Source organism: Aristolochia californica, unplaced genomic scaffold (assembly GCF_029961685.1).
Source record: "Aristolochia californica isolate CCGP_79_NKW_82.1479 unplaced genomic scaffold, dmAriCali1.0.hap1 SCAF_12, whole genome shotgun sequence".
Taxonomy (NCBI): domain Eukaryota; kingdom Viridiplantae; phylum Streptophyta; class Magnoliopsida; order Piperales; family Aristolochiaceae; genus Aristolochia; species Aristolochia californica.
The window spans coordinates 27,906,871-27,925,646 of NW_027181793.1; the positions used below are offsets into that span (position 1 = coordinate 27,906,871).

General features: G+C 36.1%; 2 protein-coding genes across 6 annotated transcripts; one reads left to right on the plus strand and one right to left on the minus strand.

Annotated features, from left to right (window-relative positions):
- Positions 1-7,358: 7,358 nt before the first annotated feature.
- Positions 7,359-7,991, minus strand: LOC137946271 (large ribosomal subunit protein eL39). The gene is made up of 3 exons (XM_068792497.1): positions 7,884-7,991; positions 7,684-7,787; positions 7,359-7,584 (listed from the first exon to the last, which is right to left on the minus strand). Exons 1-3 carry the CDS (start codon positions 7,884-7,886, stop codon positions 7,536-7,538), a joined length of 156 nt encoding a protein of 51 aa, XP_068648598.1. The 5' UTR covers positions 7,887-7,991; the 3' UTR covers positions 7,359-7,535.
- A 3,469-nt stretch (positions 7,992-11,460) lies between these two features.
- Positions 11,461-18,723, plus strand: LOC137945750 (protein TRIGALACTOSYLDIACYLGLYCEROL 5, chloroplastic). Of its 5 annotated transcripts, XM_068791749.1 has the most exons (7): positions 11,462-11,565; positions 15,155-15,281; positions 15,454-15,602; positions 16,105-16,165; positions 16,262-16,306; positions 18,327-18,359; positions 18,438-18,723. In XM_068791749.1, the coding sequence occupies exons 4-7, from the start codon at positions 16,126-16,128 to the stop codon at positions 18,608-18,610; spliced, it is 291 nt and encodes a 96-aa protein (XP_068647850.1). In that variant the 5' UTR covers positions 11,462-11,565; positions 15,155-15,281; positions 15,454-15,602; positions 16,105-16,125; the 3' UTR covers positions 18,611-18,723. The 5 variants fall into 5 exon arrangements, with proteins under 5 accessions (XP_068647851.1, XP_068647853.1, XP_068647850.1 ...); XM_068791751.1 differs by lacking the exon at positions 15,155-15,281 and having other exon boundaries at positions 16,105-16,147; XM_068791748.1 differs by lacking the exon at positions 15,155-15,281 and having other exon boundaries at positions 11,463-11,565.
- The last annotated feature ends 53 nt before the right edge of the window (positions 18,724-18,776 follow it).

The window sequence follows — 18,776 nt, forward strand, 5'->3', positions numbered from 1 at the left end:
TGAGACGTCACGGTCGATTTATTCGGCCTTTTACAGTTGCCTTTCCCCCGGGAACCTCACCTCCCCCCGCACTGTCGCTTTCGAGGCTCCGGCTTTTTCTAATCTCTGGTTAACAGTTAATAATCGTAGCCGATGGGACCCGAGGCGCAATCAAGGCCGTCAATGATGGCCCTATTGAATGAGATTTCCGCCCTTCTTTCTCAGTGCGGCGACGTGCTTCTCTTTCTATTTTTTTTTTTTTTATAAGATTGATTGATTGAAGTTGAAGGAATAGAATAATGGCGACACTCGGTGAATAATGGCCATTAAAGCAGTCTCCAGTATTGTTGTTTAAGGCTTTAAGCATGATATTATCACTACTTATTTCATCCCGAGACGTTACTGTTACAGTTTGTATCTTTGTACAAGATTGAATAGCGTAAGATTCGCGTGATTAAAGGAAGATAACAGTGATAGTGGGAAACAATATTAATCCTTGGATCAAAGTTTGGCCTCTCTTTGTGTGTGTTTTCCAAGGGTACGGTACGAAGACAGCCTAATCCGATTCGTTAATGATAATAAACAATTAGAAAGAGACAAGGGTTTGGACATGTCCCTTGCCCCATCTGCGTTGCCAAATCGTGGTTATTGACAAGTCAATGGTCCTTTGGCAACTCATGGTGGCACGCCATGTGCCACTTTTTATGAAACTAACGTTTTCTTGAGGATGATGGATGATAATTTAGGCAAATCAACGTGTTTAGACGATTATTTCTGATTCGTTGTCAGTTGATGACGAGCCGTAGTTTGGCTTCTCGTAATTGTCTGGCACGAAGGGGGAGTATTCACGTGTCAATTCTCATGCGCGTGGGAAGATTAAAAAGGTGCGGGTGCTCTTCTTCCGTGCCCCGTGGGGTTGCTTTCCGGGGTCTATTTCACGTTCCAACGGGCCAAAAGGGCGCTCTATCCCTTTCCAGTCTCTTTTTACCTCTCCGTAACGCAGAGAAGCTGCGTCCGCAGATTTGACTTGGCTTGGGAGAGACAGACGACAAATCCATCTGACTTTTTGAGTTTTTGTGGCGTGCACAGGTTATGTCATCCCCTCCGTATCTTATTTTCGTCCTATGGTTTAACGGTTACTCTTATGGTGGCTTATAGATTTTATTATTATTATTATTATTTTGTATTTACAAAGGATGTCAACTACCATAAGGACCCCATAGTGATCTAATCTTGTGCCAATTAGTCCTATTTTTTAATGGATTAGGACACATTCTTACCTATCCAAAAACCACTCGATTGGGTCAATTGAATTGAGGTCCTCGGACCATGAGAGCTGTTGGCTGTAGTGGACAGGGCAGATTCACGCATGTGGTTCCTTTTGCGCAAGCGAAGAACTCCGACCACCTCCCAATGCCCTCACATGGGATTGCCATTTGCCAACCGCAACAAGCAGGCCCTCCCCACCCTTAATATTCCCATTTATGAGCAACAGAGCAAGCCTTTGGCTGGCTTCACCCACCATGGATCTCACCCGCATCAGATTTACCGTGACCTGACCCATTTTCTTCGACTTGAACACTACTAGTCTAAGTTGATTTTGATCCATTGGCTGGGCCACGCAAAGCAGAAAAGGGCATTCCTTAGGATTTGCCCTGTCTTGTCAGCTTCATTGGCCTGTGGACATTGGACAGTCCTGTCAGCTTACACGATTCATGTGTACCTTCTCGTACAATATGCTTTCTTGTGGCAGCCTCACATGGGTGTGTTGTATACCGATGGTGCCCTTGAATCAAGACACCGACCAACATGTATATAAATGTTAACCACTCAAGACCAGCCAGCTCAATCAATATCGACAGTATACTCCACTAGTGAGAGAAAGTGGTGGTGACTATTGCACTAGTTGGGTTGAGTGGTTCATGATTCAGGTTCCATGGTCCCACCTGGAGCTGTTGTCAAGCCTCCATGGAGGCGCCTTTTGACCCTTTTGATGATACACAATGAAAGAAAAAAACCACGGAGAAGAAGAAAAAATAATAATAATAAGGGAATCATTTCCAACCATGACTCAACTAGTGCACCTTTTGTTTTTTATTTATGGTTTGCGATGGCTAGAACCATGCCCCGTTTACAAGATTCTTTAGACAGGCATGGGTGTGGCCTTTGTTGGTTCTGCGTTCGTTTGGAAGAAAGACCAAAAGGAGGTAGGCTTCTTTCTGTTTCAGTTGATCTTTCTTTGATTCCTTTTCTTGGTTGAAGAGATCTCCCTGATAGGGACTAGAGGGACTTAAAAAAATCTTAATGGGTGGGTTGAAGTGTGGAACTGTCAGGAGAAGGTATGTGTTAGGGGTGGGTGTCCGCATGGAACTCTTTCTATTCATCTCTTTCTCCCTCAAGTTCATCACAAACCGGCAGGGACCATTACGAAAAAGCCAGAAATCCGAATCCAAGTTGGATACAAACTCCCAGAGTTTATAAGGATAGTCCTGATTGAGAGTGGGTGGTTAGTGAATATGTTAGTAGTTACTGATTTTTAGGGATAACTATTATCCAGTTAGCAGTTCCAATTTTTCAGGGATGACTCAGTTACCGTTAGGTGTAGATAAAATAAACTCACCCTTTTGATGAAAAAGAAGAACTCAAAAGAAATTTGATCAAATTCTGTGCATAATAATCAAATAGTTTACTTGGAAAATTTTCTGTTTCCTCTGTAAACTGTCTACTAACATCACTGATTTTTCTTAATTTAAGATTTCATTTGTATTTAATAACAGTATCTTTCTTCTTGAAGCTCTTGAAGCTTTTTCAGTCACGTCTAACAACTTTTTACAGATGCGAAAAAAAGAACAAAACTTAAAAACGATAACATGATGAACAGTAGTTGATGTGAGGTTTTGGGTGTGAAGGCTCAACTGTTAACATACTGTAATGGAGATGAATAACAAAATGTGAAACCAGACAGCCGGTCGGAGAAACTGTCGGTGACTCGACGGCGTGAACGTAAATGGCGAAAGGGAGGCAGAAACAGGTCTGGCGGAGGGCCCCCTGGTTTTGGTTTGGTGGCAGCTTTTCTCATCTTTGGGAGGACATTCACATGGCGAAGCAGGTGGGTAAGCTCTGAACTGGGTGAATGCTCACCAACCCTCGGATCCCCTCCCACCAATCCCATCCAACGGCAGATAAGCCGTGACGGCCGTCCGGCATCACGACCTCCTCACTGTCAAAGCTTCACATGTCTGAAGCATCCGCAGACATGTCACAAGAGAGCTCCCAGAATTCAAACACCCTTATCTCAATCAGGAGATTAGCTGGTTTTAGTGGTTGAAGCTCATCTCATGTGAGCTCTTCACATCAACTCTCTTTCGCTTCTTTAGCTTTTGCATGGAGTCCATCCAAGATGGAGAAGGTCATCCAAGGCATGATTCGAGAGAGCTTCCACCACTAAAGAGAAAAGCTACTTTCGCTTTGGACTTTTTCTGGGTAGTGGGGAATCTGAGTTAAGAGGCAAAGGATGGGGAGGAGGTGGAGAGTACTGAAGGGCGGAGAAAATAGAGGAAAAAACCAATCCACGAGTCCATGTCTTGAGCAGTAAAAGCAAAAAATAACAAATCGAAAGAGCTGCTGGGAGTATGAAGGAATCACAGGTTTCATAGCATTATCATGTGATTCTGTCACATACTGGAAGATAAGGAGAGAAAACAACTGATTTTAGTCGATTAGGTAGTGTCTTTCTTCCACCCTTCAGGGGACTTTTTTTCCTTTTTCACACTAGTGGTGGATGCAGTAGCAGCCCTGGTTCTGTTTGCCCTTTCAAAGAGCAGGAAGAAAACCTTTTTCCTTTAAAAGATTTCATTAATGCGAACTAAACTTTACTTGATTATCAGTTTTTTTTCATTATTTTCTTTCCTATAACGACACGAATAGTCCCATTCATAAGACAAAGATTACTACATCAAACTTCAAAGGGATTAAAGACATTTTTAACCAAACGCATTTGTCTAACCAACATTAGTGAAAAAGGTAGACACATTCTTGGTCTAAACTTTTCTTTTTGTGTGGAGAACGGCAAACATTTTCTTTGTCTTCTGAAATATTAAGTACTTCAAAGTGACTATAAACAAATCCAGGACTGAAGAGAAAGAACTGTTCATCCCCATCTAACCACAGGCTATGTCAAGCCTATCTTTGATTGTGAGCAGGGTCAATCCACTCTCTTGTCTAGAATACCAGAGATGTCACCGGAAAATGACATTCTCCAGACTGAATGTCCCCCAAATTGTGCGGTGGAGAGAAATCATGATCATGGAGCATAAAAGTATGCTTGGGTTTGTAAGATTTAATTAAAATCTTTGTAATCACCACGAATTAATGGTGAGAGTTTACATTTTATTTATACAGTAAGATTTCAACGGTTTTTTCTGCCTCTGGGATAACCGGTCTTCGGTCTCTTATTCCGGTAACGGAAGCCTGGTCTTCAGGCTTATGTTACGGTGGGATATCCTATTGATATGGGTAAAGACGAGGGGGAAGGAGGCCTAAGTAGTCATTTACTTGTGTGCGGTGGGGATATTGCACCAAAAACCATAAAACAATCTACATCTATTAATGAAAAAATAGGGTAGAGTCACGGGTGGAACCACATTGGATCACGATGGCAGCTTACCCCTCCTTAAATTTGAGAAACCAAAGCATCTTTGTCCAATTTCTTAATGGAAGATCTGGAAAACGTGGGGCAGCTCCGAATTAATTCAACTGGAATACGAGTCAATGGAAAAGAACTCGGAAGCTGCAAAGTTCCATCTTGGTACGGTTTGGTACCTTGCTTGTACTGCTCGAGTTTTTTTTCTGCATGGAACAAATCCTTGTGAGGAATTTTGAAGAAATGTCGTATATCAATTTAGTTTTAGTCATCGAAGGAGAATTAGTTTGGTCATGCGTTCACATCTTTGACTAGAAAATTGGGTCTTGGCGAAAGTCTTTTGCACCATCATGGCAATATGACTCATCTTGTATCGGATGATATGACTCAAGTGGGAACACGTTGTGAACTTCCATTGCAGATTTTTTTTTTTTTTTATCGTTTTAAGTATCTTTAAAATTATAAAATTACCTTATCTTAGCATGATCAGATTATATTTAAATGGTTCAAGATGAGAATAATAATGTCAAAAAAAGAAATTTTGATCATTATCTAATTTTCACTTAAATTTTCATTTTTTTTCTTTTCTAAGGGTTCCAAACTGACCCCTAATTTTTTATTATTTCTTTGGGGACGTCACATGTCAATTCAAACTTGTGACAGTATTGAAAATCAAATTTCATTATTTCAATATCTCCAAGCAATTCCCTTCAGTTATTCCAATATTTTGGTTTTAGGCATAAATAATGTTTGCTTTCTTAACTTACCCTCGTTAAAATAAAATTCACTTTTTTTACAAAAATTTAACGTCCTTCCTAAAATATTCAAGAGCTAAATGGGAAGAACTATCCTCACCTAAAACCCAAACAAACCCCATCCACCAGCAAAGAGATGAGCTAATTTCCCGTTTAACCCACCCAATGTCCAACCCTCAATGTTATGTACATCCTCAAGGTCATTAAATAGGACATTGTGATAAAATTTAATGAAAGTCCTACATGACACAAGAAGTCTGCTTTACGCCAAGTTTTTCGGCAAGTAAGACCTATCATATATAGAAGACAGTTGACAAAAGCAAGAATGGCATAGACCCATTTGAATTTCAGAATTGAGAATGATCTGTCTACGGCAAACATCAAGATTTCCCCGTTATTTATCGCAAGAAACTAGATTTAATTGAATTTGGTTAGTTTGAAAAGTTTGGGATGGTACATAGGATTAAAGACCTTAAAAGACATCATCAGGGAAAAACCTTGCACAACATTTCGTGTGCTCTCGCTGACGCTTTGCAAAACACTCGTAGAGGACACGTTAACAAAGCATTTGCACTAGGAACATTTTAGTGGACACTCAAAATGCTTCAACAAGCACCCTTAAAGGATTCAAAAGAATAATAAAACTTTGCTAAAGCACTCAGAATATTTACAGAAACATTCATGATACAAGCTAATGAATTCATAGTTCAGGAAGTTATCCAACACTTTTGATAAGCAATCTAAACATTTCTTTAACTAGTTATAAAACTCATCAAAGCATGTGCAGACACAGCACGTGTGAATTCCAATGTGCAAAATTTTAACTATGATCTTTAATGATCTGTATATCAGAAAGTTAGGACCTTTTATTTCAACTCTGAGGTTTAAGCATCTGACAAACGAAATCCTTCAAGAAACTTGAACTCCTCTATCTAACAAGAAAATGTGAAATCAGTAGTACATAAAGACAGTGAACCACCCTTTCATTTCTTACAAAAGAGTTAACTTCACTTTCTTAAAACAATTTAAGAGAGATGAGGTGGAATGATGTCATCATACATATCAGCCTTAGATTTGAATTAGAAGATTAAATGTCCCACATTCAAAATTAATTAACAAATAAACATCCCAATACCTTATAATATATTTTTCTTATTCTCATACTAATGCAAAAAAAAAAAAAAAAAAACAAGGGTTCTAAGATAGTCGACACCTAAGAATTGAGAAACCATACTGCACTTACAACTCTTGGAGAAATAGGACAAATGGCCAGAAGTGGTAGCAAAGAACCATGGTCTTTGAAGCATCTAAAGTACTTGTGCCCACCCACAAAACCATCAAGGAGCATGTCTAAGAAACTTGATTTCTTATAACGTCAAGGACGTATGAACATTCTCAACCTAAGCTGGAACTGTCCAGATTCTTTCTCTGTCTTCATCCAAGAGACGAGAGAATACACAATGAGATGTTTCTAACATACATCAGTTGAACCAATGTTTTCAAGTACACAACTAGAATCTCATAAGTGAGATTGGAGAAACTAAATTAGATAGACAAAAATGACATGGATGATTATGATGGACAAATGATTTTTTTTAAAAACGCAATCGAGGAACCGAACAAGTAGATTAAAGGGTAAAATGGTTGAGGAGCCACACAGTTCAACAGAGTTGGTAAAAGGCTCTTGCACCATTGGAATAGACTATGAGCAGGGCGTAGCAGGAGGACAAACGGAAAGTAGAAAATAGGGAACAAGGTCTAAGCTAAATAAAAAGAAAAGCAACTAAAATAAGAAACAGATAGCAGTACCATTGGATAAAGATTGAAAATGAAAGTAGGAAACTTAAGCAATTTAAGTATGGGAAGAGCAGACGACTGATAGCAAACTTAGTTCAGTTACGCGCCAGACCGCTTGCGGAATGATGTGCGCAGACCCCCGAGTAGAGTAGCAAACCAAGAGTGGCCAGTACAAAGAAAATAAATAGACGAAAATCCCCCAAAAATTATCTTAACATTATCCAGAAACAACAGAGCAATTTGACAACGTGAACTAACAAAAATAAAATAAAAATAGAGCCACGGATTATCCATTCATTAAAGCCTTACAAACTCTTACTGCGGCATCAGGAATAGAACAAAACGAAAGCCCTATAACGACCTCAAAAGCCTAACTTCGTGCGGCGCCAGTGCCTACGCTTAGCATTGTACCTGAAACCAAATAAGCAGAATTCGATTTAGACAACGTCAAAACTAAAACCAAACAGCGAAGCAAATATTATTTGTACGGATTAAGAGAAAACAACAAACCTAATGGTGTTATCGGTCCTCATACGGATCCAGTGAGGAATAGGCCTGTTCTGCCTCATCTTCTTCGCCAGCTTCTTCTTGATTATGAAGGTCTTGTGGGACGGCTGGAGAGCACACAAGTACATAATCAGATCAGATCTAAACGTGAGAGAGAAAAAAGAAAAAGAAAAGACAAAGCAGAAGAAAGGGAGACAACAAACCATCTTCGCTGTGCTCCGCCACAAACCAGAAAAACCCTAACAATAGAGAAGCCCTACTGGCCGGACGACGTTTCCATTTTATACGAGTTAAAGTCGCACGAGTGAATGTGAGACAACCCTACTCGCCGGACGAAGTCCATTCTATATGACTCTGTCCACACGAGTGAGACAAGACAGTTGCGGCGCTCTAGCTCAGAAATAAACCTTCACCGTCAGATCAACATGTGTACCTTAGCACGGGGAAGATCTTTAGCTTGGCCAGCCTCTGGGTGCCTTTTCGTTATGACAAGAGGATTTAATGTTTTATATAGAGATCCTTTGGATCTGTATTAATAATATTGGATATTGTTGGAGATAGGATTTACATATAATAAATATATGTGGGTGCATATATTATTGTAAGCATTTCCAATTCATGGGTACGATGATCATTTGAAAATTCATATATCATGGTGCATCTAAAACTAGGAAAGAAAGGATATTGCAAAATTGATGTCAAAGTTCTTTGTGATCTTAAAATATGGGTCTTACTGTTATTCCCAATATCTTTTCGTTATAAATATCAGCATGACAAGTTGGTATCAGAGCAAAATATTTAACCTAGAGTCGTTAAGCCTTTCAAAAATTTGGAGCAAATAGGAAAAATTGGTTTATAAATAACCCTACACTAAACTAGGTTGATGTTCATTATGGGGGGGTTAGTGTACATGACTCAAGACATGATCGTTATGCGCATTACGTAGTTCATATCCTAGTGTCGTTAGGGAGCGTCGAAATTCATGTCATATACATGAACATACATGACTCAAAAGTTCATATCCCAAGAGTAAACAGCGAAAAATGTTTTTCGCCCAATTTTGAGAATCATCTACATGACTCTCGCGCGGGGCTGTCTCTCGGGGCTTTCTCAGCCGCACACCCTCTCTGCCATTTCATTCCCGCAACCCTCTCTCGTTCTCTGCTCCCTCTCTCGTCTCCACCGTCCCTCTTCGGTCTCCCTCTCTACGATGTCCATCTCGCTGCAAACGTCCTTTCGGCGTCTTGCTCTCTATCTCGGACTCGCTCTCCCTCTGAACCTCCTACTCGATTTTGATATTTGGGCTTCGATTTTTTAATTTCTAATTCGATTCATCATCGATTCCCCCATTCGGCTTTGATTTTAGCCATCAGTTTCGGTTTAACAGCCATCCTCCCTCTCCTCTCCCTCTTGACCTCCGTCGCAGAGCACGGGAGGTCGAGCATCTGTTGCAGAGCTTCTCAGCCTCCCTCTCTTCTCCCTCTCGGCGTACCATCGGAGCGCCGCCTTTGTTGTCATTGCCCGCCGCCGTCGCCTTTGCCTACTAGCCTGTCCCCGTCGCCATCGCCGTTGCCCGCTGGCTCGCTGCTGAGGAAGACGAAGATGGTTTAATTTTTCCTAAGTTAGGAAAAATTAAACTATCTTCATAAAAATCATTAATTTATAATTTTTATTTATAAAAATAATTATTTTTATTTTACAATTACTATATTAAAATAGTGATTTAATAGTCATAATTAAAATATTTTTAAAATAAATATTTGATAAATTATTTTGGCATAATTATCCGATTGCTATAATTAATTAAACCAATGGTTTTAAATTTTGTGATAATACATTATTAATTAATAATACATAAAATATATTATGTACAAATATATAGTGTGTTAAAGTTATGATTAGATCAATTTTTTCTCTTAAATTATTCATTTTTAGGTTATATCATATGTTATTAATAAATTAATAATTCAACGTATTACTTTCGTTTTTTATTTATAACGTTATTTATTTATTATTTGTAATTAATCATATACGTATTTCATTGGCTCATGTAATTACTATATTAATGCACAATAAAATATCTAATTCCATTAATAAATATATTAATATATTTAATTATATATTAAATAACTTGTTCGTGTAGTAATAATGGTTGTTTTACCTAATTTGGGGTTTAAGGATTATGTTGTAATTAAGTGCACTGTAAAAGTTTAGAGATTCTTTTATTTTTTATGTTTTTCTCATGTTGGGGCATTAATACTGGAAACTGTTTTCCAGTGCACATGAAGTTGTCAACACTAACACCAAGTGCGAAGATGATCTTCATGTACATGACTGACATGATCTTCATGTTGGATATGAACTTGAATTTGAAAAATCTATTTGGGGGACTAACCCCCCCTATGAGTTTCATGTCTCTTTACTCATAAAATACAAATCTAATGTGATACTCTTTGCTTAAAAAATATAAATCTAATGTATATCACATTACCGTCCATAAGCCGGTCAAACTTCAAGAATTACCTGACCTATGTGGAACGTCCCATCTACATATTGGACCCCAAAAAAAAAAAAATCCAAAGTAATTCCATTAGATGTGGGAGGTAAAATAGGAAATAGAAAAGCATAAAATTGACCTTTTTGGGAAAACGAAAAAGGGTTGTATATCTTGTTAAATTTAGAGGACAAAATTCTTCTTCTTTCTTTGGAGGGGAGGGTGTCATGCATGTTAGGGATACGAGTGGAATAAGGAAAAATAAAAAGGGTATTTAAGAAATTTGGTAAAAATAGTTGTTTTAAGGAGTTTGTGCAAGGGTAGTTAATGCATCCAGTAAAAGTGAATGAACTAGTTCATTCACTTTCACTCGCTTCAATGTAAAACGAGCGAAAGTAAAATCTGACTCTAAACCCAGTTCATTCACTTTCGCTCGCTCACTTAATGCTATCTATGTCCTCCTCTTTCTCAACTTTCTTTCCATCCTCCTCTCTGCTTCCCAACCCTTCTCGATTTATTTATTTCTTCCACCTTTCGCTCTCTAAACCCTCTTCCTCCTTTCAGTTCATTATTAAGCATTTTTTAAATAAATTATTTTATCATGACTTTAAAAGTATTAACATAAATACCCTCTATTAAAGTCTTCTTATTATTTATTCATTATAATTAATTAAACTAACAAATTTATTTTACTTCATAATTATATTATTAATTTATGCTACATTAAAATCTATCTTATGCTATTAATAAAATACCATATTTATTTATTTATAATATTTATTACTGTTAATATTAAATTAAATTATAAATTTAAGAGTGATAATTAAGATATTTCTAAAGTAAGAATTTGATCAAGTATCTAGATATTATAAAAGTAAATATTTTGTTTGAGTATTATATATTTTATAATTAAAAAAAGTATTAATTTAATTTCAGCTTGTAATTATTGTATTAGTTTAGACTAAACTACAATTTATCTTAATATTTTAATAAAATACCCTACTTAATTATTTATTATGACAATATATTTTAATATTACATAAAATTACTTATTATTAAAGTAACCATGTTTGTTTAGGTTTATTATTTATTTAGGTATATTATAATAAATAATTCATTCTCTAATTTCCACTATATTTTCTATTTTGGGCATTAACATAAAAAATATTTTCCAATACACTTTACATCAATAATACTTACACTTTGTATTTCATGCTCACTAGATAATTCAATTTCACGTTTTTACTTTCCCTTTCTCTTCTTAAATTTTAAGTGCAATAACCCCCAGGGGAGGTTTCGGAAAGAAAGAAAAAGAGAAAACGGGAGAGGGGGAAAGAAGCGTCGAAGAGCGGCGAGGAAGAGGGAAGAAGGAAGCGGTAGGGATAGAAGAGGTAAGTTCGAATCCGAAGTCACCACTTCCCATTTTCCCGTTTCGTCGTTGATTTTATACTTTCCATTCCATTTTCCGCTTCTCATAATTATTTTTTCAGAAAAATTGATTTTTAGTTCAAATCGAGATGTTTCGAGTTCAGATTTATGCTACTAGAGTTATGAAAATTTTATGCTTCGTTCGGTTTATGCGTGATTGATCGTGCATTGACTTCTGATTTCCCAAATGGATGGTTTTGGTTTAGATTAGGATGTTTAGCTTTTGGAATTTCATGCTCACTTCTTTTCACGCATGATTGGCCATGTATCGAATGAGAATTTTTGAAATCGGGGGTTCTGATTTAGATTAAGGGGGTTTAAGTTTCTAAAATTTCGTGTTTTTGTTCGATTTGTGGATGATTAGTTGAATGTCGAGTCTGGGTTTCTGAAATTGAGGGTCTGAGTTAGATGAGGGTGGTTTATGTTCTGAAATGTCATATTCCTTTTAAGTTTATGCATGATAGGTTGAATATTGGGTTTGAAATGCCGAAATCGAGGGTTTCGATTTAGAGTAGGGTTGCTTTAGTTCTGAAAATTTATGTTTCATTTCGGTTCAAGTGTAATTAGGGGCCTACTAGTGCACCACGAAGGAAAGTGAAAGTGAAAACAATTTGACTCTCACTTACCCAAAAGCATTAGTGCACGAACACGGTGGAAAGTGAAAGGGAATGAACTAGTTCATTCACTTTCACTCGCTCCAGTGTAACACAAGTGAAAGTGAATTCTGACCATAAGCCCAGTTCATTCACTTTCACTTGCTCACACGCTCTGCGTCTCCTCTCTCAACCTTCCTTCTATCCTCCTCTCCCTCAACCCTCTTTGCTTCCCAATCCTCATCACTCTCGTTTCTCTCTCTCTCTGCCGGTGAGATAGCCCTTGTTCATAATTGTATTAATTATCATAATTTTTTGTAATTATATTATTAATTTATACTATATTAAAATCTATCTTATGTTATTAATAAAATATTTTATTTATTTATTTATTATATTCATTACTGTTTATACTAGATTAAATTAGTTATTTAAGAGTGATAATTAAGATATTGTTAAAGTAAGAATTTGCTCAAGTATCTAGACATTATAAAAGTATAATTTTTTTAAGTAATTTATTTTTATAATTAATTAAAATAATAATTTTATTTTTTCGGATTTATATTATTAATTTATACTAATTAAAATCTATCTTATGTTTAATAAAATACTATATTTATTTATTTATTATAATCATTACTGTTAATACTATATTAAATCTGTGATTTAAGAGTGGTAATTTAGATATTGTTAAAGTAAGAATTTGATCAAGTATCTAGACATTATAAAAGTATACATTTTTGTTTAAGTATTCTATTTTATAATTAATTAAATTTATAATTTAATTAAACTCGTAATTATTGTATTAACTTAGGATAAACTACAATCTATCTTAATTTATTAAAAAATATCCTATTTATTTTATTATATTTATATAATTTAATATTACATTAAATTACTTATTATAAAAGTAACCATGTTTGTTTAGGTATATTATAAAAAGTAACTCATTCTCTTGTTTACACTATATTTTTCATTTTGACACAAGAAAGTACTTTCCAATGCAATTTTCATCGAGTACTCTAACACAAAAAAGTGATTCACTATCCATTTTACTTTCACTAGTTTGTTCAATTTTACTTTCACTTTCACTTTCCCTTCCCTGCTTTAAGATCACTATTGAGTTTGGATTCCTGAAATTGATAGTTATGATTTAAAATAGAAACAATTGAGCTCTGTAATTTTTTATTCCGGGGTAAGTAGGATTAGAGGTATACTTGGTTGAAGGATTCTGGAATTGAAGTTCGCAATTCAGACTTTGGTAATAGGGTTCTGAAATTTCATAATTAAGCTTTTTAAATTAATGTTTTAAGTCAGTTCAAGATATAAGGGTTTTGAAATTTCATGTAACTTGAGTTAAGACTTAAAACTTTACTCTATTGAAATATGCTTAAGGGAATATATGAAGTGAGACTTCATATATGGTGTAAGTAATTTGGAATGAGATTGTCAAGAGTCTGAAAACTACATGAATTAGACCAAAAGGTTTTATTTGGTCTTGTTTCGAGCATGAATTGAGGAATAATGAGTTGTTGTATTTTGTTTTAAGTACATATAGAGGAATAATTGAATGGCTGTATGAATGGTGGAAAAACCCCACATTGAGGATAAGCCTTTTGTTTGCTCTATTCTCTACGTGCTTCCTGATTTTATAACCTTCAGTGATCAGGATTAAATATATACAGAATTATACGTAACTTTTTCTGATACTATTTGTCTATGGATGAAGTTTCAGATTGTAGGAGCTCTTATATTTATCTTTAATTTCTTTCCTTCCTGCATAACGACCTTGGGTAGAGTTATTAATGATTCTAAACTGACACATGGAAGTAGCCTAGAGATTAATTGCACCTTTGGGCTAAATCTCCTTTTCAAAAAAAATGAAGGATTAGGGTTGTGTTACGTTACAGGGTTGAATTGTTATTCTTTAGCAAACTGAGGGTTGTCTAATTGCATATGAATGAAAGATACATGTATTGAAAACAAATATTGGTTATAAGAGTGTAGGATAATGTGTCAATAACTCGTTAGGTGACTAGATATAATTATGATTGAGTGGGGAAAGCGAACATCTTGCGGGACACTAATTGAGGGATGTGGACTGGGTATTATTATGATTGTGGACTTATTAAGTCAAATTGTGGTAATGTTGTGCCTCATCTCCAGTGAAGAGTAAGGACCTTGTTGGGAAAGCAACGAGGGTATGTGTGTCTGAGTAGAACAACCACTATATAAACTCTGGAAATATTGTGCCTCATTTGCAAGGGTATGTGTATGCAAAAGACAATTAGGATAAGTTTGTCTTACATGTAGTGAGGAGTAAGGACTCCCAACAAGGGTACATGTATGCAAAAGACTATTAGTATAAGTTTGTCTTACATGTAGTGAGGAGAGACTATTAGTATAAGTTTGTCTTACATGTAGTGAGGAGTAAGGACTCCCAACAAGGGTACGTGTATGCAAAAGACTATTAGTATAAGTTTGTCTTACATGTAGTGAGGAGTAAGGACTCCCAACAAGGGTACGTGTATGCAAAAGACTATTAGTATAAGTTTGTCTTACATGTAGTGAGAAGTAAAGACTTTGTTAAATAATTAACAGGCTATGTGTGTGTAATGGAATACAATACATGGGAAAGTGTTAATTGGGAATAAGGAATGGAAAGTTGACATAAGTCGTAAACACGTTTATATTAAAGACTGGTGGGATGCCAATATGCCCATTGGGCCCACCAATTATGGTTAAAATTATTTTATTTTATCTTTCTTGTTTTTATAGATTTGATCAGATAGTGATCTTATCTATTTTGAATTTAAAATTTCTATTCTAATTTTATTTTATCTCTTATGATTTTATTGGATTTGATCAGATAGTGATCTTATCTATTCTGTATTTTAAATTTTAATTTTAGTTATTTAATGGCTGTAATAAGATGTTAAAGTCAGCTTTTTTTTTTTAGAGGGGCGTGGTGCAATTCGAACTCGCGACCTAACGCACCTAATGTAAGAAGAATACCACTAGACCAAACGGCTATCGGTTGTTGAAGTCAACTTTGATGATGACTTTTTGAAATCTCCCTGTTTTTGGTCTCTCCCTCTTTCCATTCCCTTTCTTCTTCTTCTTCTCCTTCTTTCTTTTCTATTCTTCTTCTTGTAAATTATTCTTCTCGATTCTGCTATTTCTCATTCCCAATTTTTCTTTCTCTCTATTTTATTCCTTTCTCTTTCTAATTCCAGCAATTAATTGATATTTGCATAGGACAATTAAAATTTGCGCCTCGTCCCGCATCAGTTTGCTATCAAAGCCGAACAATCTGCTTCTCACATTGTTGAACAGTCCCCGTCCACCATTGAAGCTTCAATCTGTCTCTCCTCTTCCTGTATATATAGAAGTGGCTGATGGTTAAGGTATGCAGGACTTCCTAGTTGGTTTAAATGGTAAATTTTATAGAAGCATGTATAAGTTTTAGGTTTGAATATTTGCCATCTTCGATAGTGATAAATAATGGTTTGAGATTTCTATTTCGTTTCGAAGTTTTTCTGTGATTAGGAGTAGGAAGTAAAAATTCAAGAATAAGGAAGTTGCATGGTTGCTACTCTCTCTGACATTAAATATAAGGAGGCTTAGCCATAAGAGAATAGGGTAGGCAGTGTGTAGGGACTTATATTTTGTTCTATCATGTTGTTATTATGACATGTGAAAATTGTTAGTGCAGACATATAGAGTTATATATGTACATGTAACTATATGGAGGATGATTGTGTTTTGGTCTTCCCATGTCAGTTTAATTCCTACATGTTAGTAGGATTTAGGAAGAGTGGATAACGGTATGGATTCCTATGATGTTGTCTATGATTAGCACGATGTAAAAAAAATTGCTATAGTTTGATGACGTAAGTTCTTTTGCAGAAGCTCTCTACACTGTAAAACATGGTGCTCACAAACTTTGATGGTATGGGTGTGGGCCTTGGTATGCATATTCTATTCTTGTACCTAGCAGGTCATCCTTGAGTGTTGTCTTAAAGCTACAGATAAGAATCTTATGATAATCATTTTGATCCTTTAGGTTTTGGTGTTGGTTGTGGCTTTGGCATTGGATGGGGTTTTGGAGGTACGATACTTCTCTTACTTGCATTTTTGAGAAGTACACTAACCATTTATTTTGGAATTTATGGAAAGTGCACAATAGGAAGTATTTGAAAAATAAACAATGAAATATTGTGTCTGTGTGTGTAAGAAGAGGGGAGGGGGCGTGTTCTTCTTGAGATTTCTCCTCTCCTTAGCACAGTCATTTGGAGAAACTGGAAATCAATTGTTTATATGGCGCCTTAACATATCATAAATCTGGTGGCCTGGACACCTCCTTAAGAAGTATGGTTGAAACTCTATTTTGATGGTACCTCTAGGGGAAGTTTTGGGAGATGGGTGGTGGAAGAGTCTTCCAAAATTCAGGCAGTAGTGTTCTTCTTGTTTTCTCTGTTGCATTTGGGATGTTTGAGTTGAAAATGGTGGAGCTTAGGGCACTCTTCTAGGGTTTACAACTTTTCCATGATAGATTTTCTGCCCCTTTCATTGTTGAAGGAGACTCAATTATAGTCATTTGTTGGGCCCCAGGGGAGATTCTTGGTTTGTATTTGCATTCTATTCATTGGCAGCATGTTCCTAGATTTGCTTACAGTTTGGCACAGACTTGCAAGTGAAGGATCCTCTCACCAGCATCTTTCTATTGACAGTTCTCACCCCTGTGACTTGGGCTTCTGTATCTTAGTTTCTTTTTTGTTTTGTTTTTCTCTGTATACCTCTACACACTATTGCTCCTCTCACTGCTTATAAAAAAAGATGAACCAACCAAAAGTGACATTTTTATCCTATGCTTTCTTGTTATTTAGTGAAAACTGTGTTGCATGAAATGAAGGGTTTTATGATTTAATATATGGTCTGCTGATGACTTCCTGTTACATTGGCTGGGTCACTCAAGAGGAAGTGAAGTGAAGTGATGATTCTGTAGAAAGAAAACATTGTGTAGCTGAAATTGATCTTAGTGTCTAAGATGCTATGGACTTAGGTGCATATGCTGAAAAATCTGAAGCCAAAAGTTTACATGGTACTTGTTAGACAGTCATGCTTTAGAATTGTCAACTGAAGGAGCGCCAGTAGAATATGTGTTTAAGAGATGATTGCGTTGAGCAGGATGTCTGGTAAAAATGGGAAAGACAAAATCAGAAATGAACATATTATAGGGCACTTAAAACCAATAGATGAGAATATAGGATGAGACTTGTTTGAGGTGTTTTGAGCGTGTATGCCAAATACTTGATAGAGGAGCACTTTCTTATGTTGTGTCTAACATAATTTGGGACAAGGTTTTGATGCTGGTGACAATGATTCTTTAAATTTATTTTCTGATGTACTGGTATTGGAAACTAGGAAATCTGATGTAGCCTGTAGGGCAAACATAATTTACTTCAATGTCTGCTGACTAAGAAGATATCATTGTGTTTTTCTTAAATGATGGAAACATAAAATATCATCCTTACATTTTCCTTGTCTTTTTTCTACAGATAAAAACATTCTAATATGTCATGTATTTTGAATTTTTGTTCCTCTGGGTTGTGCTTGAATCCACCATTCTATTGCTGCTGTTAACATTTGAACTGTTACCAATAGCTCAAAATCTTGCATCTGGGAGGTCATTTTTTTTTAAACTGTTGACTTTGAACGTGAGTATCAAGTTGATGAATCCAAGTTCACATCCTAGGCTTAAGTTTATATCTCCTCACCTGTTTTTCTTATTCTACTGCCTACAGTTTCTTATCAACTGTTGTAAGTATATTGCTGATGTCCATTTAAAAAAAAGAAATTACTGAAGTCATATCTTCTCTTCGAGTGACGAGATCTATCTGAGGAACTTTTTACCGATTGTTGCTTTAACTGATTGCTTTATGTCTTTTTATTCCTATCAACAAGGACAACGAACGGTGGGAATTGGTCCTCAGATCTCACTGCTACTGCAGTTAGCGGATCAGTCTTCTCTGCAAGTTGTTGTAGAGTAGCTCTTATTGCATAACCATCTGTCTACCTTCCTGATATTCTGTATGAGATGATTTACTAATATTTCTCGTGTGACTCAGGTATGCCCTTGCATACCCTTGGACTTGGTGCAGGTATACTTTCGAACAAATTTAATTTTGTACTTCGTCTTATACCAGTATTTCTAGATATTAACACTGTTTTATCTGAAGGGGGAGGCTGTGGCATCGGTTTTGGCCTGGGATGGGGCTTTGGCACTGCTTTCGGTAGCCATTATCGAACTTCTGAGGTCAAATTCCAGGGTGTCGATTTCAGTCATAGCCAAAGCAGCGGAAAAACTAACCCAGACCTATCAAGGGACAATCAAATAGTTGAATCCTCTTAATAATTTTAACTGTTAAGATCTCTTTTATATCCAACTCTCGTGCTAAAACTTGTTCAATTTACGTCTAAAAGCTTTTGGAATGATTTTTTAATGCATTTATGTCTTTTTGTGTTTTTGGTTGTTCAGTATGCTAATTGATGTTTTATTTCTTGCAGCAGCAAATAGT